Source organism: Haemorhous mexicanus, chromosome 16, assembly GCF_027477595.1.
Source record: "Haemorhous mexicanus isolate bHaeMex1 chromosome 16, bHaeMex1.pri, whole genome shotgun sequence".
Lineage (NCBI taxonomy): Eukaryota > Metazoa > Chordata > Aves > Passeriformes > Fringillidae > Haemorhous > Haemorhous mexicanus.
Window position 1 is genome coordinate 15,324,360 of NC_082356.1, and position 20,565 is coordinate 15,344,924.

The window sequence follows — 20,565 nt, forward strand, 5'->3', positions numbered from 1 at the left end:
GGATTTCCTCAAGTTCTGATTGGACTTTTGCCTCTCTGATCTTCTTCCTACATGACCTGGCGACATCCTTAAACAATTCACCCTCTTTCCATAGGAGATGCACCCTTATATTTCCCCCTGGTTCCTTCAAAAGCTCCTTGCCCATCCAGGCTGGTTGTCTTCCGCATCAGCTTGTCTTTCCACCCACAGGGACAGTCTGTTCCTGTGCCTTCCAGACTTCTTTCTTGAAATATGTCCATCCTTCCTGGACCCCTTTGTTTTTAAGGCCCAGGGTACTCTCCAAATCAGTCTCTTGAACAGGCCAAATCTGCCCTCCAGAAGTCCCCAGTGGAAGTTTTGTTGATGTCCCTCCTTGTTTCACCAAATATTGAGAGCTCTGTTATTTCACAGTCTCTGTACCCCAGACCATGGTGAACAGATGAAGTTCATTTAGTCATTAGGGAATCTCATGGTGATATCCAGTACCTGGACCCCAGGGAGGCAGCAGACTTCCCTGTGGAATGGATCCAGTCAACACCCAGGGCCCTCCGTTCCCCTTAGAAGGCAGTCACCTACTACCACTACCCTTCTTTTCTTCTTAATACTGGAGGCTGTGATCTGTCTGACAGACCAAGTGCAATCGGGAGACTCTCCAGACAGAATTTTTTCTTTGGTGTCATCTGCCTGACCCTCTGGAGCCAGGGCCTCATACCTGTTCTGTCAGGGCATCTGGGTAGGTGATGGGGGTCAGGATGCAATTTTATTACCTCCCCAGCAGAGACCCATTTCCATTCCCCACCGTCTCCTAGGTCTCCTCCTTCTGCCTGATCTCAAGAAGGGCAGGGCTCCTCTAGTTCCTGCTGAGCTTCTCTCAGGGTTGAGTGGCTGTAACTCCACCAGTTTATTTCTGTTTCACTCTCCCTAATGCTCCTCAGCCTTTCCACTTCTTCCTTAAGCTCTGCCACTGGACAGAGCAGATCATTCAGCTGCTCACACCACACGCAGGTGTCTTTTGCACTGTCCTCTGATATTAGCACCAGGCTCAGACCCTCCCCGCAGCCTGGGGCCTGGACAGCTGCATCCTTCCTGGGGGGTTCTCTTTGAGTTAGTACACTCCTGCTGGCAGCAGCAGCACCAGTGGCTTTTCATCAGTTTTGAACCATAGCTGGGAACAAAAAAAAAAAAGCAGAAAGAAGAAAGAAAGAAAAAAAATAATGAAAGCACCTCGCAACCAGCAAAAAGACACAACCCATTACACAAGGAGAGTGGGTGGCTGCAGCCTTTCTGCTCAGCCATGCAAAAACTGAAAAACTGCTGGGCCAAAACTGCTGGGCCAGAACTGCCATGGCAAGCCCCTGTTTGCTGTGGGCCAGGTCACTTGCACTCCCCAGAGCCATTTTCAATTGCCTGCAAAGGACCAGGAGATCCACCCTTGCTCCCCTGAATGGCTGGTGAGAGGGTCCTTTAGTGCCCTGGGCTTCTTGGTTTTCCGCTGTTCTCGATCTCCTTACACAGTGTCTGACTTCCATACAAGCTCTGTGTGTTAAAAGAAAATCCCATTACCTTCTCTGGCTACTTCCCTGTGCTGTTTATTTCCAGTTTTTCCCATTTTCCTGCCTCAGCCTGGACCCCAGGTGATCCACTTTCCCTTCAGCAGCAACTAGGTTTCCCCAAAGTAAACTTCAACCTGGTTTTGGTTTTGTGTGTTTTTTTCCAATTACATCTGTTTTCATGCTAGTTTGTGTCCTAGACTGTCACCAGGGCATTTTGTTCTTCCTTATTTCCAGTCCTAGGGATGTTAGTAGCTCCAAGGCCACTGTCCTGCTGTCAGAGCAGCTTTTGAGATGTCAGAGCAGAGAGGACTTTTTAATGAGATGAGATAGTGCAGGATTCTTTCCCTCTCAGGACATTCTACTACCATGCACTGGGATGGGAGCCAAAAAGCTCTGCATCATGAAAAGGTGTCTCCAGAAGTTTGCTGTCTCTCTCCTGCACAACAAAGTCCCTTTCCCTCTCAGAGCCTCTGAATTCGTGCATATAAAACCTTGAATGTCACTCTGAAGGGGTGTGGTGCCTGAATTCATCAATTTCCTTTGGAAGTGCTCTGGGATGCTCTTGTGAAAGGCAGAGTAGGGAACAGGGCAGGTCCAAAATGGAAGGAACAAAGAGTGATGCTTGTGAAAAACGCCAATCACTTGTTTTAAAATGTTAAAAGTTTAACGGTAATAAAATAGTTATAAAAATAGTAATAAAAATTCGAGTAATAAGAATTTGGACAATTAGAGCTAGTACAATAAAGGGACACTAAAAAAGCAAAGAATTACTGACGCTTGGGTGCTCTGCCACAGAACACATTTGGCTAATAAACGATTCACTCTTAAAAATCAATAGCTTGTTGCATATTCATATATTTAATACATGATGCAAACATTCCTTTCAAACAAAGGGTGTTTTCTGGTTACTGTCAACTTTTTCCCTCATCTTGTAAATCAATCATCTTGGTCTCTCGAAGTCTGGTTCTCCCTGATAAGGAGGCAACAATTCTTCTCTTGGGTTTTTTGGTGTCTTGATGCTTTATCTCTCCTTGAGCTAGTTAGAAAAAGTATCTTACATCACATAGTTTCTCTAGCCTAAAACTATATTCACCACACTACTTAAAAAGATTAGTATAGCACTACAAAAAAAGGATTAATACAACATAACTTTCCAATATAACACATATAGTATTCATTTTAATATTTGCAAAGAGCCAATCCTATAATATGCATTTTTCACAGTGCTGGTAACATGTAGCTGCAACCCAGCTTTGTCTCCCCTTCCCAGGGAAGTCCTGCTCCATGATCTTTATCTGCCTCCCCCAGCAGCTCAGTGGTAGGAAAAGCCACTTGAAGTGGCTGTTGGATTCTCCCTCAATTTTGGCAGAGGCTTTGAGCCAGGAGGGTCTCTTGAGGGACACTGGCTTTGGAAACCTCTCCTGAGCTTGCAGGTGTGGAGTAAAACTACCTGCCAGGCCAGTGAACAACAAGCTATCCTCTGATCCATCTGGGAGCCCCATGGCTTGGGGTCAGCCATTTCTGGGGAGCTGCTGCTTGTGAGAAATAGCCACTCCCTTTTCATAGGTTTAGAAAGGTTTATTAAACCTTATCAAAAAGATGACAGAAGACCCAACAGAGAAAATATTATGGTGCTGGGAGCAAAGGATTTTCCCCACCATGTGCTCACCCACACAATGGAGGTTTCACCTTTTAACCCTTTAGCCCCTCCCAAAATTTTTTCCATTGACTCCTTCTTCACTGTCCAGTGGTGGAGTTTACTTCCTCAAATCTTGATTGGAGGTCAGATGTCACCGTAGTGACGAGCCGACCCTCCCAAATATCCCAACCCTGGCTGTCCCTCGATAACAACTCAGGGCAAAAAAAATTTTCTTAACCTCTACACATGATATTAGTCTGTTAACTGTGAGAGTCAATCATTGTGGCATTCACATTCTCTGAACAGAGAGACATAATTCTCCCTGTCAGGGTTTTTTTTTCTGGAGAAGCACAGAGAGAAGAGAAAACAATTCTTACCTGTACTTGCTGCTTCTGTTGTTTCTACTCATGTGGAATGTGTTAGGAAGATTGTTTACCTGAAGTGATTTGTCAGTTGGATTCTGGTGAGGATTGTTTTGTTTCCTTGGCCAATTGGAAAAAGCTGTGTCCTGGCTGTCTGGAGAGTCATGAGTTTTCTTTAGTATTCATTAGTGTTCATTGTCGTATAGTATGTATCTTTAATATAGTATAGTATCATGTAATCTAATATAGTTTAATAAAGCAATTGTTCAGCATTGTGAATCAATGGAGTCAGGTGCCAATCATTCCCTGCCTTGGGGCACCCTGCTTTTCAATAAATCATCTCATTACTCATCTATCACACTGCTGCTCCTCCTCAAGTGCTTTGCTCTCCTGCACTCACAATTCTCTTTGCAAATATGTGGCTTCTTAAACCATCTGCTGGCTTTGTCTCTCTTGTGGCTGCAGGCAGCATCGATTCCTGCGGACAGGGAGAGAGCTGTGGCTGGAAAAATTACCAGAGGAGAGAGAAACAGAAAAGGAGAAGGGCTCTTGTGAAGATCACGCTGCCCTCCTGAAGCTGCCGGGGGAGATGGCAAAGTTGCAGCAAGACCCCATGCTGTTCTCTGATGATATTTTTTTCATTGAGCCAATGGTAAGTGATAGCTGAAAACCCCATTTTCCTCCTTCCCCTCCTCCTCCTCCCACCCACTCTACCCCTGGCTGCAGTCACTCAGCAGATCCTCAGCTGGCTCGATGTGTTGGAAGGGAGGATATCAACTTTCTGGTGCACCTTCAGACCTCACCTAAAAAGGCCAAATGTTAAAAGCTTTTCTGCCCTGGAGGCTCAAGGCAGGGCTGGGAGCCTGACAAAGCCCAGCTCTGCTGCCAGGGCTCGAGCTCAAGGGCACTCTTGAGCATATCCTTGCCGTATCCACAGGGAGCAGTTACTGTAGGTAGGGGCTCCCCCAACACTTGGTGTGTGAGGTTCAGCAGAGGCTGTTGGAGCACTGCCAGCTCACACACTGACCTGGAGTTTGCAATGGTTGGCTGGGAAAATGAGGCCAAACTCAGCCCAAGGTTAATCATGGAAATGCCAATCCCCTCCTGTAACCACGCCTTGCACTATTTCTCTGTATCCCTTCCAGTGTCCTCTGAGAGCCTGGCCACAAGGGTGGAAGGTTTAAATGGGTCTTTTGAGTTCTCCTGCACACAGAGACAGGGACAGAAAACCTTTTCCTTTGCTGTTTGTGCAAGCAAACCAACATGTTCTCCCATCAACCAGGGCCCTGAGTCTGAGTACTGGCATTGTGAGAGACGATGAATGCCTGGTGTCTGCACCGTGCGAAATCCCTTCTGATCTTGGAGTAAACCCTAGAATAATGCCAACCTTTGCTTTTTTTCAAAACAGCTTAACTAATACTTGTATTTCAAGGAAGGGGATCATGTTCTCTTCTTGTGAAGAGCCACCAGGGCACAGTGGCAGTTGCATCCCACTGTAGCTGACAGCAGCATGATGTGACCAAGAGCTTGTGTGAGAGTAGTAGGAATATTGTGGAGAATGGGAGCTGATCAGCTGAGCACTGAGAGCTTCCAGCACTGTGTTGAGCTGGGTTTGGAGTGTTTCCTTGGGCTCCTTGTGTTGCTCACTCATCACTGATGCTCTAAATAAAGGCTTATGGGACTATGGTTGAAAACAAGAAATGTGAAGTTTGAAGATAAGTGTTTTGCTGTCTCTTTCTATTTTAGGAGGGAGAAATTGGGCCGAATTGTTCGGCTGAAATCAAGGTGACCTTCAAACCCCTGGAAACACTGGAATATTTAAGTGTGGCTTACTGCAGCATCTCAGGTGCAGCTCCTTTGCCCTGCTTCTCTCAGCCTCAGTGAAGCCATGGTGCAAGCCTGAGCCCCCTGGGCTCCCATGGAACTGCTAGGAAGAGTCCCTGGTCAGCAGGGCACTGCTGGCACATCCCCCCTGGCCCTGTAGCTTCCAGGGAGTCTCCCATGCAAGGCCAGGGCTCATAATCCTGCATCTGGGTTACTGATCCCAGAACAACCCAGGCACTGCAGGGAGAGGTTTTCATGCCGTGGCTTTGCCAGAATTTCCTCAAAGGCCAAAGAGCTACAGAGCAGAACAGCTTTAGTGAACAAGCATTAAGCCCCTCCAGGCCACTGACCTCCAGGATGGGTCCATTTGACATGGATCCATCATCAGGCAGCAGGAGCTGAGTTGGAAATGTGTTCCCTGAGGCTGGATCACCTCCCAGTGCCCAGACACCAGCAGAGCAGAGGTGGCTGAGCCCAGGGTGTTGGTAGAAGGAGCACCCTTGGCCAGCACCTGCTTCTCTCCCTGTGTGGGAATTGTCACCTTGCAGCTCTCAGTCTGGGGAAATAGAACACAGTGCTGAGTGTCAGGAGTTGGGGATTTTGGAAAAAAAAGTCCTGTGCTACTGGGCCAGGTAGTTTGGTAATTGCCAAACTCTGTATGAGCTTTGTGCCTTCACTGAATGGATTTCAAAGCTCCTCTAAGTGCATGGGAAGAAAACCACAGAATCATAGTATGTTAAGGATGGAATGGACCTTAAAGGCCTCTGGGCAGGGACTCCTCCAGCTAGATCAGGCAGCTCCAAGCCCCATCCAGCCTGGCTTTGAACACTTTCAGGGCTGGAACCTCCACAACGCCCCTGGGGAAATCGCTCCCACTGTCTCACCAGCCTCACAGTAAAAAATTTCTTCCTAATATCTAACCTAAATTTCCTTTCTTTCAATTTATACCTGTTACTCCTTGGCCTGTCACTACAGGGCAGCAGAGATGTTTTAAACTCAGCAGACTGGTGGCTGAAATTGGAAACCAGCCCAAGGAATGAATGGGTTAGAAATTGCAAGTCATCCCCAAGGCTGAGGGGAAGAGAAGCATCTATATCTTCTCCTGCAGCATCAGGAGCTGGTTGAATCCAGCTCCAAGTCAGGGACTAGCATTGAAGCAGCCTGGAAAATACAGTGTAACAGAGGGAATGATTGTACTGAAATGGACATCTCTCCCCAGGCTGTGAGAGCAGGCTGCCCCTGTGCCTCACAGGAGAAGGCCAAGGACCCTTGATTGAATTCAGTTCTCCTAGAGTGAACCTTGGGAACGTTTCTGTCGACACCCCCCACATATATGAGGTGAGCAGCAGGGCTTGGAATGAATCCTGATGGCTCCTGAGGCAGCAGCAAGACTGGTGGATCTGTGGAATTCCTGCCAACCTGGGCAGTTGTGAGCAGGGAATGTTCGATGTACTGCTCAAATCTGGGGGGGTCAGAAATGTGTGTCTGTTGTTCATTAAGCCCCAGTCCCTGCTTTGGGGATCAGCTGGGAGGTTTCCTGAAAAATAACCCCTTGGCACATGAAACCAACACTGGGTCAGAAAGCTGCATGTTCAGAGGCTTTTGTGGCAGTGCCAGACACAAGGCACCTTTGGACTGGGCTCTTCAGAAGCAGCTGGAACAAACTGGCTGCCTTTGAGCTTCAGTCCACTGCAAACAGCTTCCAGGCAAGTGTCTCCTGCTTATTCCTGCAAGTGACAGGAAAGCCATCCACCCTCCTTGCTCAGTGCTGGCCCTTGCAAAGGGCTTGGGAGTTCTCTCCCTTGCTGACGAGTCCCTCGCCACACTTCAGCCTTGGTGCATCTCTGGCTCTAGAAAGAGTAAAAGTGTTCCTGGGAATAAAGCAAAGGATTTTTCAACCTATGTGCCTCCCCCCCAATAATGTCAAGTTTTCAAAAAAAAAAAAAAAAACCACCAAAGAGAGAGAGCAGCTGAAAAAGGTAGAAAATGAGGCACTGCACCATGCCAGACACTTTCAAAAGCTTGTCTGTGGAAGGGAAAGACATGCTGAGTTTTCTTACCAAAAGATGGTGCTGTCTGTACATTTTGATGCTGATGCCTCATAATCAATGTATTGTTTTCATGGTATGGGAAAAGGTGAATGAGTAGATGGTGCTGTTGGAGCTGTGCTAACTGGGGAAGCAGCAGCTCTGGGGGAATTCACAACGCAGCTGCAATCAGCCCTCGTTGCTCTCAGGGCCAGCTCTCAATGACCTTGGTGATGCTGAGCAGAGGTGCACTGCTCAGTGCCCAGGCTTATGGACTCCAGTTCTGTGGAGTTACCACTCTTTGCAAGAAAACCCAAAGGCAAAACCTGTCCTGTTGTATTTTTTTGACTTCTGCCATTCAAAGCATCGTCTGCTATTTCTGGCTATTAATTGCATCATTGGACAATAACTCATAAGAAGGTAAGAGTCCACATGTATTTCCATTTTGCTTTCTTGCTGCTGCAGGTGGAACTGATTAACCTAGGAGCTATTGATGCTCCCTTCACCTATATCCCTTCAAGTGCAAACGTGGGCTTCTGCTTCAAGTTGGCACCCAAGAAGGGCATCATTGCAGCAGGTGGGAGCCAGATTATTCAGATCTTCTTCAGTGCCACCGTATTGGGGAGGTTTGAGGAAGAATTCCAGTTCAGTGTGGCTGGATCTCCTATGTCTGCAATCCTGACTATCACGTAAGGACCCTGGGAGCTTGGTGGGCACGTCTGTAGCTGTCTCTGGGACATCCCCCACCTACCTCATTTTGGGGTGGAGCAGAGATAAGAGGTCTTTCCTGAGGTCTTCATCTCTGCTTTGATCCTGGCATTGCCTTAGTGTGAGGATGCCTCCTGCCCTGGGTGGTACCTGGGAGCTGGAATGACTCCTCCCTGCAGGGATCTCCCTCTGCCTTGGGCCATGGAAGGCAGTGGGATGGATCAGTCTTGGGCAGTAGCTGCTCTGGGATGTCCCACCTGAACAAGGTCCAAGGTCCCCAGGGCTTTGGAGATGGGCCAGCCTGGCTGATTTTGCCCCAGCAGCAGTGTTTGTAGAAACTTCTGTGAATAATCCATCCCAGATGGGCAGCAGCAGCCTCAGGTCACCTCTCACAGCCATGCTGGGGGGGACAAGCTGTGCTCCCAGCTCCTGTGCACAGAGTGCTCTGGTGCCTCCTTTGCACAGCCAGGAAAGGGCTGAGGTGGGAGTCAGGAAACTGTGCAGCAGGAACTGTCCCAAGGACTTGGGTGTCATCCCATGGGCTGGTGCCATGGCAAGAGATAATCCTGGCCCAGCAAAAGGGAGAAGGGTTGGTAATAGCGGAGGCAGAGCTCAGGACCACAGCAGCATTGGGCTTGGCCCTGCTAGCCTGAGCCATGTGCTCCTAGGATAATGTAGTGTAAGCAGGAGAGCTGATGCTGGCTGCTCTGGAGCTTTGAGCTGGGCTGCTGCTGCTATGAGGCACTGGGTCAAGGCAGTGAAGGAATGAAAGCAAACTGCAGTTGATTATACCAATGAGATGAGAGAGATGGATTAAAAAGAACAAGAGAGTTTATTACTAAGCAAGAGAAAAGTGGTGAGTAGATCTGCCCATAGTAGAGAAACAAGTATGCTGGCTTTGTTTTTGGAGGATAAGTGCTGTTTTTTTAACTATGGAAATCAAGAGGGAACCTTTCACCATCAAATAATCGATTCTTCTCTGTCCCTCCCCCAAACTGCTTGTGGGATGTTTCTGCATAAGCAGCTTTCTCCTTGAGCAAGGGCGGGTGTCTCATGTTGAGATGTGCAGAGCAGAGCCAGGGGCAGTCCTGTGAATACAATAGAGGCCACAGTTCACTGCTCCTTGATTTTTAACCAAAAGGCAGAGTGGGCATTGATTGGCATCAACCATGAAATCAACTGGTGAGTGTTGTGCAGCTTCAAGTGCTGATTTCAGTGGATGTTGGTGACTTTTGGAAACTAAGTTCAAGGACAGGTGAGGTGGTGTTATAGATTCGGGACACCCATGTTTGGTTGTTTAAGCTATTGCTCTTGGCTGTGCCAGCTGGTGCACTGCTGACAAGCTGGTCCTTTCCTCTAGGATTCATCTGTCCCTTGGGTAGAACTGCTGCTGCTGCTCTTTTTGGAGGATGTTTGGGGCTCCCCTGGTTTCATGTCTCAAAACTCTGTCTTTAATGCTTGTGTGGGTCAAAATCTCCCGAGAAAGTTCCTCCATGGGAACAGCAGTTACAGCTAAGAAGGAGCAAAGCAGGAAAGGCTGGTTACAGAAGTTCCTGGGGACACCTTTATGTCCATCACATTGCAGATGGGGATACTGAGGCACAGAGCCTCAGTGGGTGTTTGTTCAGAGTCCTTCATGGGACCACCAGCAACTCAGGGGCTTTTTCTGCCTGCTCTGTGCCCAAAGCCCATCAGTGGCTGTTGGCTGCTAGCCACTTGGCTTTAGCTGCCTCGTGTGCACACAGGCACTGTGCTGAGCACATGGTGCTGTGTTGATTTGAAACCCACAGTGCCCCTGACACCAGGTTTTACACCCCTGAGTCGCACCAGCTTTGCTTTAATTCCCTTTAACCAAACCATTTCCTCCTCTGTCCTCCCGTGCAGGGGCTGTGTCACCGAACTGAGTTCACACTTTGATGTCAATGAGCTCGACTTTGGGGACATCTCCCCTGGTGAGTGTTCCCTGGGCTGGGACACAGCGTGGGGGATCTGTGCCTTCCAAAATGGAGTACTTGAACATAAAAGCTTCCATCACTCATGGTCTGCCACAGCAGCCTCTTCAGGGAGTGAACTCCAGAGCTGCTGGGTGCCTCAGGTAGCATTTTGCCATTGTGAGATCAAATAGAACCAATGAATAGAAATTTTCTGGTGTCCCTGTCCTGGGACACCAGGAAAAAGACAGATGTCTGCCAAGGAAGGCGGGAATCATCCTGGAATGGAAAGATGACCCTGTTCCCTCCAAATTATTATACCTTTGAAATTCCAGGGCTTCCAGGCAAAAAGATGGGAAAAGGAGTAACAGTTATTTACTAGAATATATCAGCAAGGAAGGAAGGAAGGAAGGCACTTGTTAAATTGCCTTTAAAATAAATGAAACAAGAAAGGCAGCAGTAATCACAGTGGCCAGCATGGGTGTGAACTCATGTTGTCTCACGGTTTGTGTATCTTGAAAACGGTGGGAGTGTTGGCAGACTTAACAGGGAATTTTACAGCTTGAATTCTCAGAGTAAGTGCTTGGTTTGGGTGCACATTCATCACAGAGAGATAACTGGTGCTGGTTTGGGGCAGGGAAGGGAGTTCCTCCCCATCACAAAGAGAGGAGCTTGTAGTGTTCAGCAGGGCTAGGAGTAGGCATTTTCAAGGCTGCAGTCTGGAATCTGTGTCAAAGGCAACTCAGTGTTGATTAATTCCTCATGCAGCTGCTCAGTGAGCTGTAGTTCAGATAATAAAGAGCTAAACTCCAATCACACTTTCATCCTGCCAGGATATTCACACCAGGAGTCATGCCATAATTGGTACCTAAATGGACATTTGTGTCCTTTTCCTAGGCTCCACCTACACCAAGACCTCCTGCCTCACTAACACCTCCCCAGTGTCCCGTGCCAGCCTTTGGGGAGAAGCTCACTCCCCAAATCTCCAGATCCAGCCCAGCAGCCTGGAGTCTGGCTGCCTCATGCGTGGCACTGAAGAAGAAGTGCGTTCTCTGAAGATGACCAACTGCAGCTCACTTCCTGTCCAGTACCACTGGTCAATCTGTTCCGACAGCCAGGGGAACAGGTTGAGGTATGAGCACCTTTGCCCTCTCCTCAAAGCTCTTCTTTCTGGTGCCCTGTTTGTACCTGGCAAAAAACAAAGCTGTTTGCCTGGGGTCTGACAAATAACACTGAGCAGCTGGATGCTCAGGGAATAGGTTTTCCACCAGTTTGGTGCTGCATAGCCCCCATAGTGGTTTCCCTGGGAAGGAAAGCTGGGGTGAAAGCTGCTTTCTCAGACCTCTTTGGCCTGAGGCAATGTCCACCTTGATGACGGGCTCCTAGTCCTAGCTCCCACAGCGCTGCTGGAGGCCCTTTTGGCCCCTCTGCTTTGGGATGGGTCCTCTCTGCAGGAGCTGCTTTCTGCTCCTTGCCTCCCTCCCTGGCATTGTGCTGGAGGATGTCCAGAAAGTCCCAAACCCAGAGGAAGAGCTACCTAGTGCCTGGGCTGATGCTGAACATCTTGTTCCCTTCCCTTTCCTTTTTTTCTGAGATAACTCCTTTACTGCCAGGATGATTTCTTTCCCAGGGTCAGCATTCAGTGGACACCTTGGATTCTTCACTCCCTTTTTTTGCCACACTTGTTACTGTTTTTGACTTTTCCCCTGCAACATGCCCCTTATGGGTTCTGTACTGCTTGACAGCAGGACTTGTTCATCACATCATCTCCTCTCCCTGCCTCCCAGAGAGTTTGTACTTTAGAGTGAAAAATGGCATTGTCTGGGCACCATGGTCCTTTGAGGGAAGTTGCCTCAAACCGTTCATTAAAACTAAAGACAGTGGGATAGATGATTAGGGATCTCTTGGGGAGTTATGATGAGACTGCCCCTCATTCAGAAATGAAACCCAGCCTTAGGTCACAAGCTACAAAACTAGAGACAGTGATTCTTTGGGGAGCAGGTCATTGCAGGCCCTGAATGCCTGTCTGGGAATGGAACATCCAGGTCATGTTTGATTGTGTGGGGAGCACTTGCAGCTCAGCAGGGTGACAGGCAGGCACGGCTCAACTGTGTTCCTCACGTGGCATTAGAAACACAAGCAGAGTTACCGTGAGCACCTGCTTCAATTTAAAATGGGGAATGTCACCTGAGTCACCTGGGAGTGTTGGAAAATATCAGCCAACCCCCCCAACACTGTCAGGGGCACGTTCCTGATAAATCCCTGGTGGAGCTGCAGAGTTTCTGACATTGGGCACTGGGGTTTGCTGTGCTAGCTCATCACTGGCTGGGTCTGCCCCTTGCTGCCTCAAATCTCACCTTTTTGCTTGCCTTCTCTGCCTTTCCCTCTCCCACTGTGCTTTTTGCATCCCCACAAGATGCTCATCCCTGTCCTCTGCAATTGCTCAGTGCAAGCACTTGCAGCTGCCTGCACTGCTGCTACCTCAGTGTCATCCCTGGGCTGCCTTTAGAACAGACCTGTTCCAGCCTGGATTGGGAAGGGATGGATCAAACCATTTCTCAATTCAATGCACCAGTACCCATCCAGGGACTGCATCCTGGCCAGGAGCTGCTTGTGCAGGTGTCTCTCCCTCCCCCTGCAGGTCCCTGTTCATGGTTCTTTTATTTTCCAGATGTGAGCCTTACCCATCTAAATTTCAACCCCAACCACCAAAGGGGAAGAGACCCTGTTTGGATTCCCTGGCATCTCTAAGGAGACGCTTCAAGATTAGAAATGTGGAGGAGCCAGCCACAGCCCTGAAAGAATCGTGGGATTTTGCCCAATCTTCAGGAGCAGAGGTAGATTTTCTTGTACACCTACTGCTTGTATTGCCTCCCCAGCCTGCCACCACCAAGTCATGCTTGTGCTGACCTCCCTTTTTGCTGCCCTGTGCCCTGACAGTTGGGCAGCAGGGCTCGTGGCTGGGTGTGGGCCGTGTGGGAGGGAGAAATAAGAGAGTTTTCCTTGGAGAAGCCCGCTCAGATCCTACAGACCTGTGCTGAGTGTGGGATTTTTTTGCCTGGTTTTCTTCACAATGTAAGATGACGCTTTTACCTGCGTCATCATGGTAAGACCTCCAGCTTCCTTCCCAGAGCAAGCTGTGATGAGTCCTGATCCCCATGTACTCTCTTCCCAATGCAGCCAGACTACCTGTTTCCAGGTGTCTGCTTTCACCCGAGAGCTGCTATTGCACTGCTGGCCCTGAAGCTCTCTCATAAAATGAGACTTTGCAAAGTGGCTGTTTCTTCCTCCTAGCACAGAAAATTGCTTGTTTTTCAGGTGCCTTCACAAACTCCTGAACACCCTCAGCTCCCAGGAGGGTTGTCAGGAATCATATCCTCCCTGGATGCACCGCACACTCCCCTGGAAGCGGAGAAGGTAAGAGGGAATCTATCTCACTTGCCCATTGTCAGTATGTCAGGCAGGGCTGGAGCTCCCAGTCCCGCTGGTGGCCCTCAGCATTGGCCACAGAGGGGCCTCACATCCCTCCAGGCCCATCATAAAGTGCTGCTGAAGCAGCTGCTTGTTGGAAAGGCTGAGCAGGACATGTTGTAGGGCTGCCCAAGGACGCTGTGCAACACCTATGGAGGGCACTGCTCCCCCTGGACCTCATCAGGTGGTCCATAGGAAATTTTTGCAGGAGCTGTTGCTGAGGTGCCTTGAGAAAGCAGGCTGTAAATCAGAGAGAGAGGGGAGAAGCCTCAGGAGTCAGATGAGCGGGGCTGGAGTCCTTCCTGAGCTCTCACTCTGAGTCTCCTCCTTTTCTAAAAGCAGTAAGAAATGCTTTTTTAAGGCAAGCTGTGCATCAGAGAGAATTTCTACTGCCCAGAGACATCCCAATTCACTGTAGTGTATTAATTAATGCATTGATCCGTGAGTATGGGAGATTTTCCCTATGGTCGCTCCATTGGTCAGTGGCACAGATGCAGGATGAGATTAGGGTGATTCTGGCTGTGTGTGGGGAATTGGCCCCTGTCACGATCTGCTCGTACAAGCAGGGGTCGTGATGGTTCATTAACTGCTCTCAGAGTGCAAAAAACAGCCCAGAGGGGATTTCAGTATTAATCAAAACAAATCCACCTTTTATTGAGTGCCCGCAGCAAATGCGATAGAAGGATTAGAAAGGAGATAAAGGGTAGAGAGAGAGACACAGAGGAGAGAAAAGGGTTGAATGTTATTACCAATGGAGAGATGAAATCCTCGTGGTCTAGCCAATAGATCTGTCTTGTCATATTCGGGAGAATCTCGAAGTCTTGGTTAACTCAGGGGTCTTTTATAGTCCTCCACTGAGGAGGGAACAGGTAAAAGAAAATGGAGAATAAGTTTATTGAAAATGGGTACAGACAGTCCATGTTCCAAAACAGGATAAGTCAGTCTCAGCAGTGAGTGGGACCCATTGTTTCAGGACTGATTCCCATGGGAAACCAGTCCTAGGTCCAGCAAACGCATCTGCAAGCAACACTTGGCAAACATCCCTCTTCAGTCAGCCCAGCACCCCCTGTGTTAGAATTATAGGGGTCTCAGTCTCAGTCCTTGGGAGGGGGCTTCAATCTCCCTCCGTCACAGCGGTTGTGAGGCAGATGAGGGATCTTCCGTGGGGGATCACCAAAGTTACCCCAGAAAGTTCATTTGGCCAAGAGGTGGGGAAATCCCTGGGCTATTGTGATGAGTGGGTGTGAAGCAGGTGTAAGTGTACAGAGCAAGCTGCTCCTGGCCAGCGCTGCTCTAAGCAGTGTACCATGGTGACACAGCAAACACAGCTGCAAACAATCCCTTGGCCAGCATCCACCTCAACCAAGCCAGAACTCCAGTCAACGTCCTCAGGGTCTTGGTCTCTGTCCTTGAGATGGTCAGGAGGCAAATGAGGGAAACTTTGGACCATCTCTTACAGCCCCTCCAGCTACAGCTGCCCTTTGCTCCAAGATGCTCTTCTGCATCCATTTCCACACTCAACACCTCAATCTCTCCTGTCCTCCATCCAGGCTTTTGCTGTCGTGCCGCATTCGGGTGTGCTGCAGCCAGGAGAGAGACAGCAGGTCTCCTTCACTTGTTTTGGCCACCAGGACATCATCACCGGTGCAAGGGCGCTGTGCTGCGTGGAGGGAGGTCCCACCTACAAGGTGGAGCTGATTGCCTCACGCATCAACTACTCCCTGAGCCTCCGGGAGATCAACTGTGGCTTACAGGTACCACGCATGCCCCCTGCCACTGCTCCTTAGAACCACAGCCAGCGGGTTCCTGCCCACCTCGGTCCAGGGCTCGCTCCCCTTCCCAGCCCCTTTGTTGGCTCTGGGGCTTGGAAGTACAGCCTTTGAGGGACATGTAGGAAAGGCATTGTGTGCTCTTCTTGTGAGCCAGTGAGGGCTTCCTAAAGATAAGGAAAGCCCCGTATCTCTCTTGAGGAAGACACCAAGGCTATCCCTATGACAAGGTGATGGAAGAGAGAAAATTAAAAGATATGGACTTTAGCTGGCTCACAGAATGACATGGCTCCTTGCTCACCTACTGAGAACTTTGTTTCTTTCTTATGACCAATGGGCAGTGAACATGTCTGTTAAGTAAATGTAAATACCTTGAAAAACTATAAAAGCAACATGTTGCTATATTAAATCCCTCTTATGCACCCTTCTGACGGAGTCTTGGTGCTTTGTGCCGTGTCACGCTCTATAGCAACAGGACACATCCGGCATCCAACATGGTTTTTAAAATGGCCATCTCCAAAAATGTTGGGAATGCCTCTTTTTGAGGGTACCTAACGCTGCCTCCTGGGCAAGGCAGGGTCCCAGTGGGGATGCTCTGAGGGGGATGTCTCTGAGACATCCCTTTGCTGATCCACGCCTAAAGCCTGACCTCCAAGGAGATGCTGTTGTCTAAAGCTCTTGCTTAATCCACAAATAATTAGGGAAGAAATTGGGCTTCCAGTCACTCTAGTTGGAGAGACTGTCCCAGAATATTCCTGATTTCACTCTTTTCCAGTTGAAAGCCCACAGATATTTCCAGTTGCTGGCCCTGTCTGTGTTTCCCTGTGTGAGTCCCTTGTTGCATGCATGTTGTTTGCCAATACTTGCATGCAGGTGCCTTTTCTCGTGGAATGCCTCAGTGCTGTCTCTGTTTCTCCTGGCTGTTGGTGACCCCTCAGAGTGCAGAGGGCCTGTGTGCCCTGGTTCATTTATTGCTGGCCCTCACATGGTTGTTACTACAGCTCTGTGTGCTGCCAGAGCTCCCTGGTGCTGTGCAGGTGCCCTGTGCCTGGGGGTTCCCCAGGTTCCCAAGTGCCCCTATCTCCTCCCTGCTCCTATGATGTTTTGGCTTTCCATGTCCAGGAGAGAGGAAGGAGATTCCCAGCAGCAGGCCTGGGTCTGTAACTTCCCTCTCCTGTGCCTTCTCTCCAGATGTTTAATGAAGTTGGTCACAGCACGATCAGCCTGGAGAACACTGGCAGGAGTGAATTCAGCTGGGTGCTAATCCCTTGCCCTGCAGACAAGCATCTGCCTGGTGTGTTTCTGGTCAAGCCTACCACTGTAAGTAGCACAAGTGATTGACCCCCAGCCCTCTGTCAGGTGGCCGAGGAGAGTGTTAAAGGGGAAAAAGGGGTGGGGGGCGGGGGGGAGCGGAAAGGGAGAAAAAAGTCAGAGGGGAAAACCCAAACCCAGCCATGAGAGAGAGAGGGCTGTAAGCAATTTCTGCTAGGGGCAGAGGAGGTCAATCAAGTGCTCTCTTGACAGACTCCCCCACGGCCTTGGCTGGGGGGTGGCTGTGCTGTCACAAGGCAGACACTGGCAGGAGGCACAAGGGTGTTGGTCACTGTCCTGTCCTGCTGTAAGGGGAGCAGAGGAGAATTATTTTTGATAGATTTCTCAGATGAAAATAAGGCACAAACACAAGTATTAGCAGCATCCCACCACTGTCCAAGCTTCTCAGTCCTGCCTGGATTTCTCTGAGCAGAAGCAGCGCTCCTGCCTTTGTCCCTCCTTGCAGCGGGAAGAGGAAGCGATTGGCTTTCCCATTTCTTCATGCCTGTCTCCTACAGGGAATGAGAGGAGCTGCTGGCCCTGCTGAGAGCAGGGACTTCCCTCCCACAGCAGCAGCAGAAGAGCCTTTTTTTGTTGAGGCAGGCTCTTGCTGGCAGAGGGCAAACCCCATGAGCAGCAGAGCTGTGCTCACATTGGGCTGTGCTGGGGCTGCAGCCTTATGAGCCCTGGGGAGGACACACTGCACCCCGGGGTCAGAGGCTCGACCTTTTGGGCACAAGGAAGGCAGAAGGTGTGAGAAGGGAAGGGCACTCCTCAGTTAAAATTTAAAGAAAATTTAAGAAGAGACAATAGGGGACAAAGTCAATAAAGCAGAAGTAACAGCACTGGGTACTTAGCTGCAGCCAGAGGCACACACCAGTCAACACAGCAACACCCTTTATATACCCTGGGTATTGTATCAGCCTAATACATATTTACAAATTGTTATACATATTCAAACTGTTTAACATAGTTCCTCCTCTGTCCCACCTTTTTGGAGCATGTGCAAATGTCCTAGTGGTGGTCATTTGTTACTTTTCAACATGTTCAACAGGTTTCCATTCCTTCACTGGTAAATGTCAATATTACAACAACTCTTCACCAACATTGGTATCACAACCCAACATTCCCATTAAAGGACTCTAAACTTTACCAAAACTTCTTTTACAAAAGTTAGCATTATGAGCCACATAGTATTTACTCTAGCAGTTGTGAAAGCCAACACTGTAATATCTTTATCATAAAGGTGTTGTGCTCCGATGGTTTCTTCTAGATGAGAACCTGTCTCCTCAGCCTGTCTGTCCCCTGAGCCCCACCGAACACTCTGATGCATTCCCTCCCTCTTCTCCTGTCCCTGCAGGGCTTCATTGCACCTGGCCAGAAGCAAGTGCTGAAATTCTCTTACCTGCCGACATTACCAGGAGCTTTCAGCAGGACTTACCAGCTTCAAGTGGGTGACCTGGAACCAGAAAATATCTGGCTGAAAGGAGAGGCGATCTGCCCCATGATCAGTGTGAACCTGCCCTGGAACATCAGAGGTGGGCACTGCCTGTCTGCTCCCAAGAAGGGCCCCTCAGGTTTTGTTCCCTAACCATATGCCTATAGGGCACCTCATGCTCACCTCCACCAAGCCTGGAGAGTTCCAGGACTCCCAGACCAACTCAAGCCCCCTGGTTGCTTCATGAGTCTTGAGCAGAGGATCCCATGTGGGCTTTGTCCCAGGAACCACCCTGCAGAGCTTGCCAGCACATCTGGCAGGGTCCTGAAGGTGATGGCTGGACTGAAAGGCTTGGGAAGGCTGTAAGAGAGGCTGGCAGGGCTTCTGGCAGTGTTGGATTTTTGTGACATTGCAGGGGGTGAGATGCTCCTCTGTGGAGAGGGAGATGGGTGGGAGCAAACATGAGGATTCAGAGAGGAGCAGCAGCATCCACTTTCCATGGATGGCTTGAGGGATTTCTTTCTGGAAGAAACCAATGTTGGGAGGTGGGGACTTCCCAGCTTAAATGGGACTGGCACCTTGCTCACAGTTCTCTTTGTGGATTTTCTCTTCCATCAGAAAATGGAAAAGATGAGAAGCCACTGAAACAGCCTAAAAAATACCTGCAACAGTACAAGCAGAGGAATAAATTACAAGATGTTCAGAATAAGACTCAGAGCCCGAAGAATGAGACCTTGAAGTCTCAGACCCTGAAAACTCAGACCCCAAAGACTCAGACCTTGGAGACTTGGAATCCGAAGACTCAGGACCTGCAGCCCTTCTTGCTTGGCTCTGGCATTGCAGTAAGAACAGCTGCAGCTCAGTTTGGCACATGCCACCTTCTCCATGTCACCTGAGCCCCTTGCAGCCCACCGCAGCTTCCTGGTGCCCTGATGGCACCTGGGACCTCCCTGCTCACTGACAACCAGGTGTCACCTCAGCATTGCCCCTAGGGCTGCCACTCTGGTCATGGTCTCCTCTGGGGCTGTAGCAGCTTCTTGGCTACCCCGGGGAGAGATCCTAAAGGCCATGCTCCAGGGATGGTACTTTGATGATGCTTTGAAGGAGATGCAGGTCATTTCTGGGGAGTCTGTTGGTCCCAACCCAAGCCCTGCCAGATTTACAGACCTTAACAGCACCTGCCTGATTGTGCCCTGGGGCTGTGCTGGTGCTGCTCATCTCCAAGAGGCTTGGTCCTGGTTCCCTTTCAAGACAGTTTTTGTCCAAGCTGCCTTGGTACTGGCTAAGGGCAGACAAGTATCTGGAACTCTGGAAGGTTTCTGGCTTATCTGTCTGCCTGGCCAGAGCAGCTTTGCTAACGATGTCTGGGCAGGCAAAGATGCTGGAGTTACTTCCCTGGAGATGAGGTCCTGGCTAAGAGAGCAGGAGGTGTCACAGACACTGAGCAGCCAGACAGGAGGACCCCCCCAGCCCCTCCCAACAAGAGTGGGGTGTGATCCTTTCTCAAGTGCGAGCTGTGCCTTGGGAAGGACCTTTGCTAACCAGCCACTGTCTTGCCTTTCCTCAGCCAAACACTCAGCTGCAGATAAACATGGTGAGGATGCTGATAGAGAAGGCTGCTCTGGAGCTGCAGAAAAAGCTCACATCCCATCCCCTGAAGTGCAGGTTCCCTGACAAGCACCTGTGCCAGAGCCTTGTCAAGTGAGTAGGGACTCCCATCCCCATCTCCAGGTGCCCCATGGGACCACCCAGCCATGTCCCCTTCTCCTGAGAGCTCCTTGGGTCTGCAGAGCTGGGAATAGCCTGGACTCCAGAAAGGCTCTGGTCCTGGTGGCTGTGACTCACTGCATGTCAGCAGTGGAGTGTCCTCCCTTCCCCAGCCCCACGCTGAGCTTTGGCCTGCTCAGCTTCCCACAGGTGTGGGGCTCTGTCCCTAGAACTGGGGGGACCCAGTGCAGACCCTCAAGCCCTTCCAGAACAGCCTATATTCTGTCCCTGCTGCCTAGCTCTGAAAGAGACAACTCCCAGCTGATGTCTTGGTTCCAATTTAACCAAGCACGCTAAACAAAAGGAGAAGAGAACTGCATGTGTCAGCAAACCCTCTAACACCCAAAATCAGGTGGCTTGAACCCTGGTGGGGTGGCAGGGCTTATCTAGGTAACTTGGTGGGTCCCTATGCACCATCATGATGCCGCACAAGCATGGGAAGCTTTAATTCAGGAAGAAGATGCTCTGCAGAACAGATCATGTGATCTGCAGAACAATGAAGATTTCCCATGCATGCAAATCTTATTCCCAGGCCCCAAAACAATTTCTGGTTCAGGCTGTACACCAGACTAGGCAGTGTCACTGAGAGCAGTGAACTCAGCTGTACTGGCTTTTCATGGCAGAGGAGCTGTGGCCAGTGTCCATTTTAATTAATTTTACTTTCAGGTACCATTAGTAGCTGATGAAACCTAGGACCTGTACTTCTCCTGACTTCCCAAACTCTTTGCCAGGTGGTCAGGCCATGGGTTTCATGGGCTTGAGCTGAGATTTTACAGCAGTGAATAA

At 49.6% G+C, this 20,565-nt stretch overlaps 1 protein-coding gene across 1 annotated transcript; it reads left to right on the forward strand.

Annotated features, from left to right (window-relative positions):
- The first annotated feature begins 3,815 nt into the window (after positions 1-3,815).
- On the forward strand, positions 3,816-19,729 carry LOC132335006 (hydrocephalus-inducing protein-like). Its single transcript, XM_059861128.1, has 12 exons — positions 3,816-3,820; positions 3,999-4,185; positions 7,850-7,961; positions 9,898-10,044; positions 10,921-11,155; positions 12,695-12,860; positions 13,342-13,440; positions 15,045-15,248; positions 16,455-16,583; positions 17,935-18,112; positions 18,631-18,854; positions 19,580-19,729. The coding sequence occupies exons 1-12, from the start codon at positions 3,816-3,818 to the stop codon at positions 19,715-19,717; spliced, it is 1,824 nt and encodes a 607-aa protein (XP_059717111.1). The 3' UTR covers positions 19,718-19,729.
- The last annotated feature ends 836 nt before the right edge of the window (positions 19,730-20,565 follow it).

Coding starts and splice junctions, on each gene's coding strand:
- LOC132335006 (XM_059861128.1), top strand. Junction 10,045..10,920: donor CTTTGGGGACATCTCCCCTG/GTGAGTGTTCCC, acceptor TCCTTTTCCTAG/GCTCCACCTACACCAAGACC. Junction 11,156..12,694: donor AGCCAGGGGAACAGGTTGAG/GTATGAGCACCT, acceptor TTTATTTTCCAG/ATGTGAGCCTTACCCATCTA.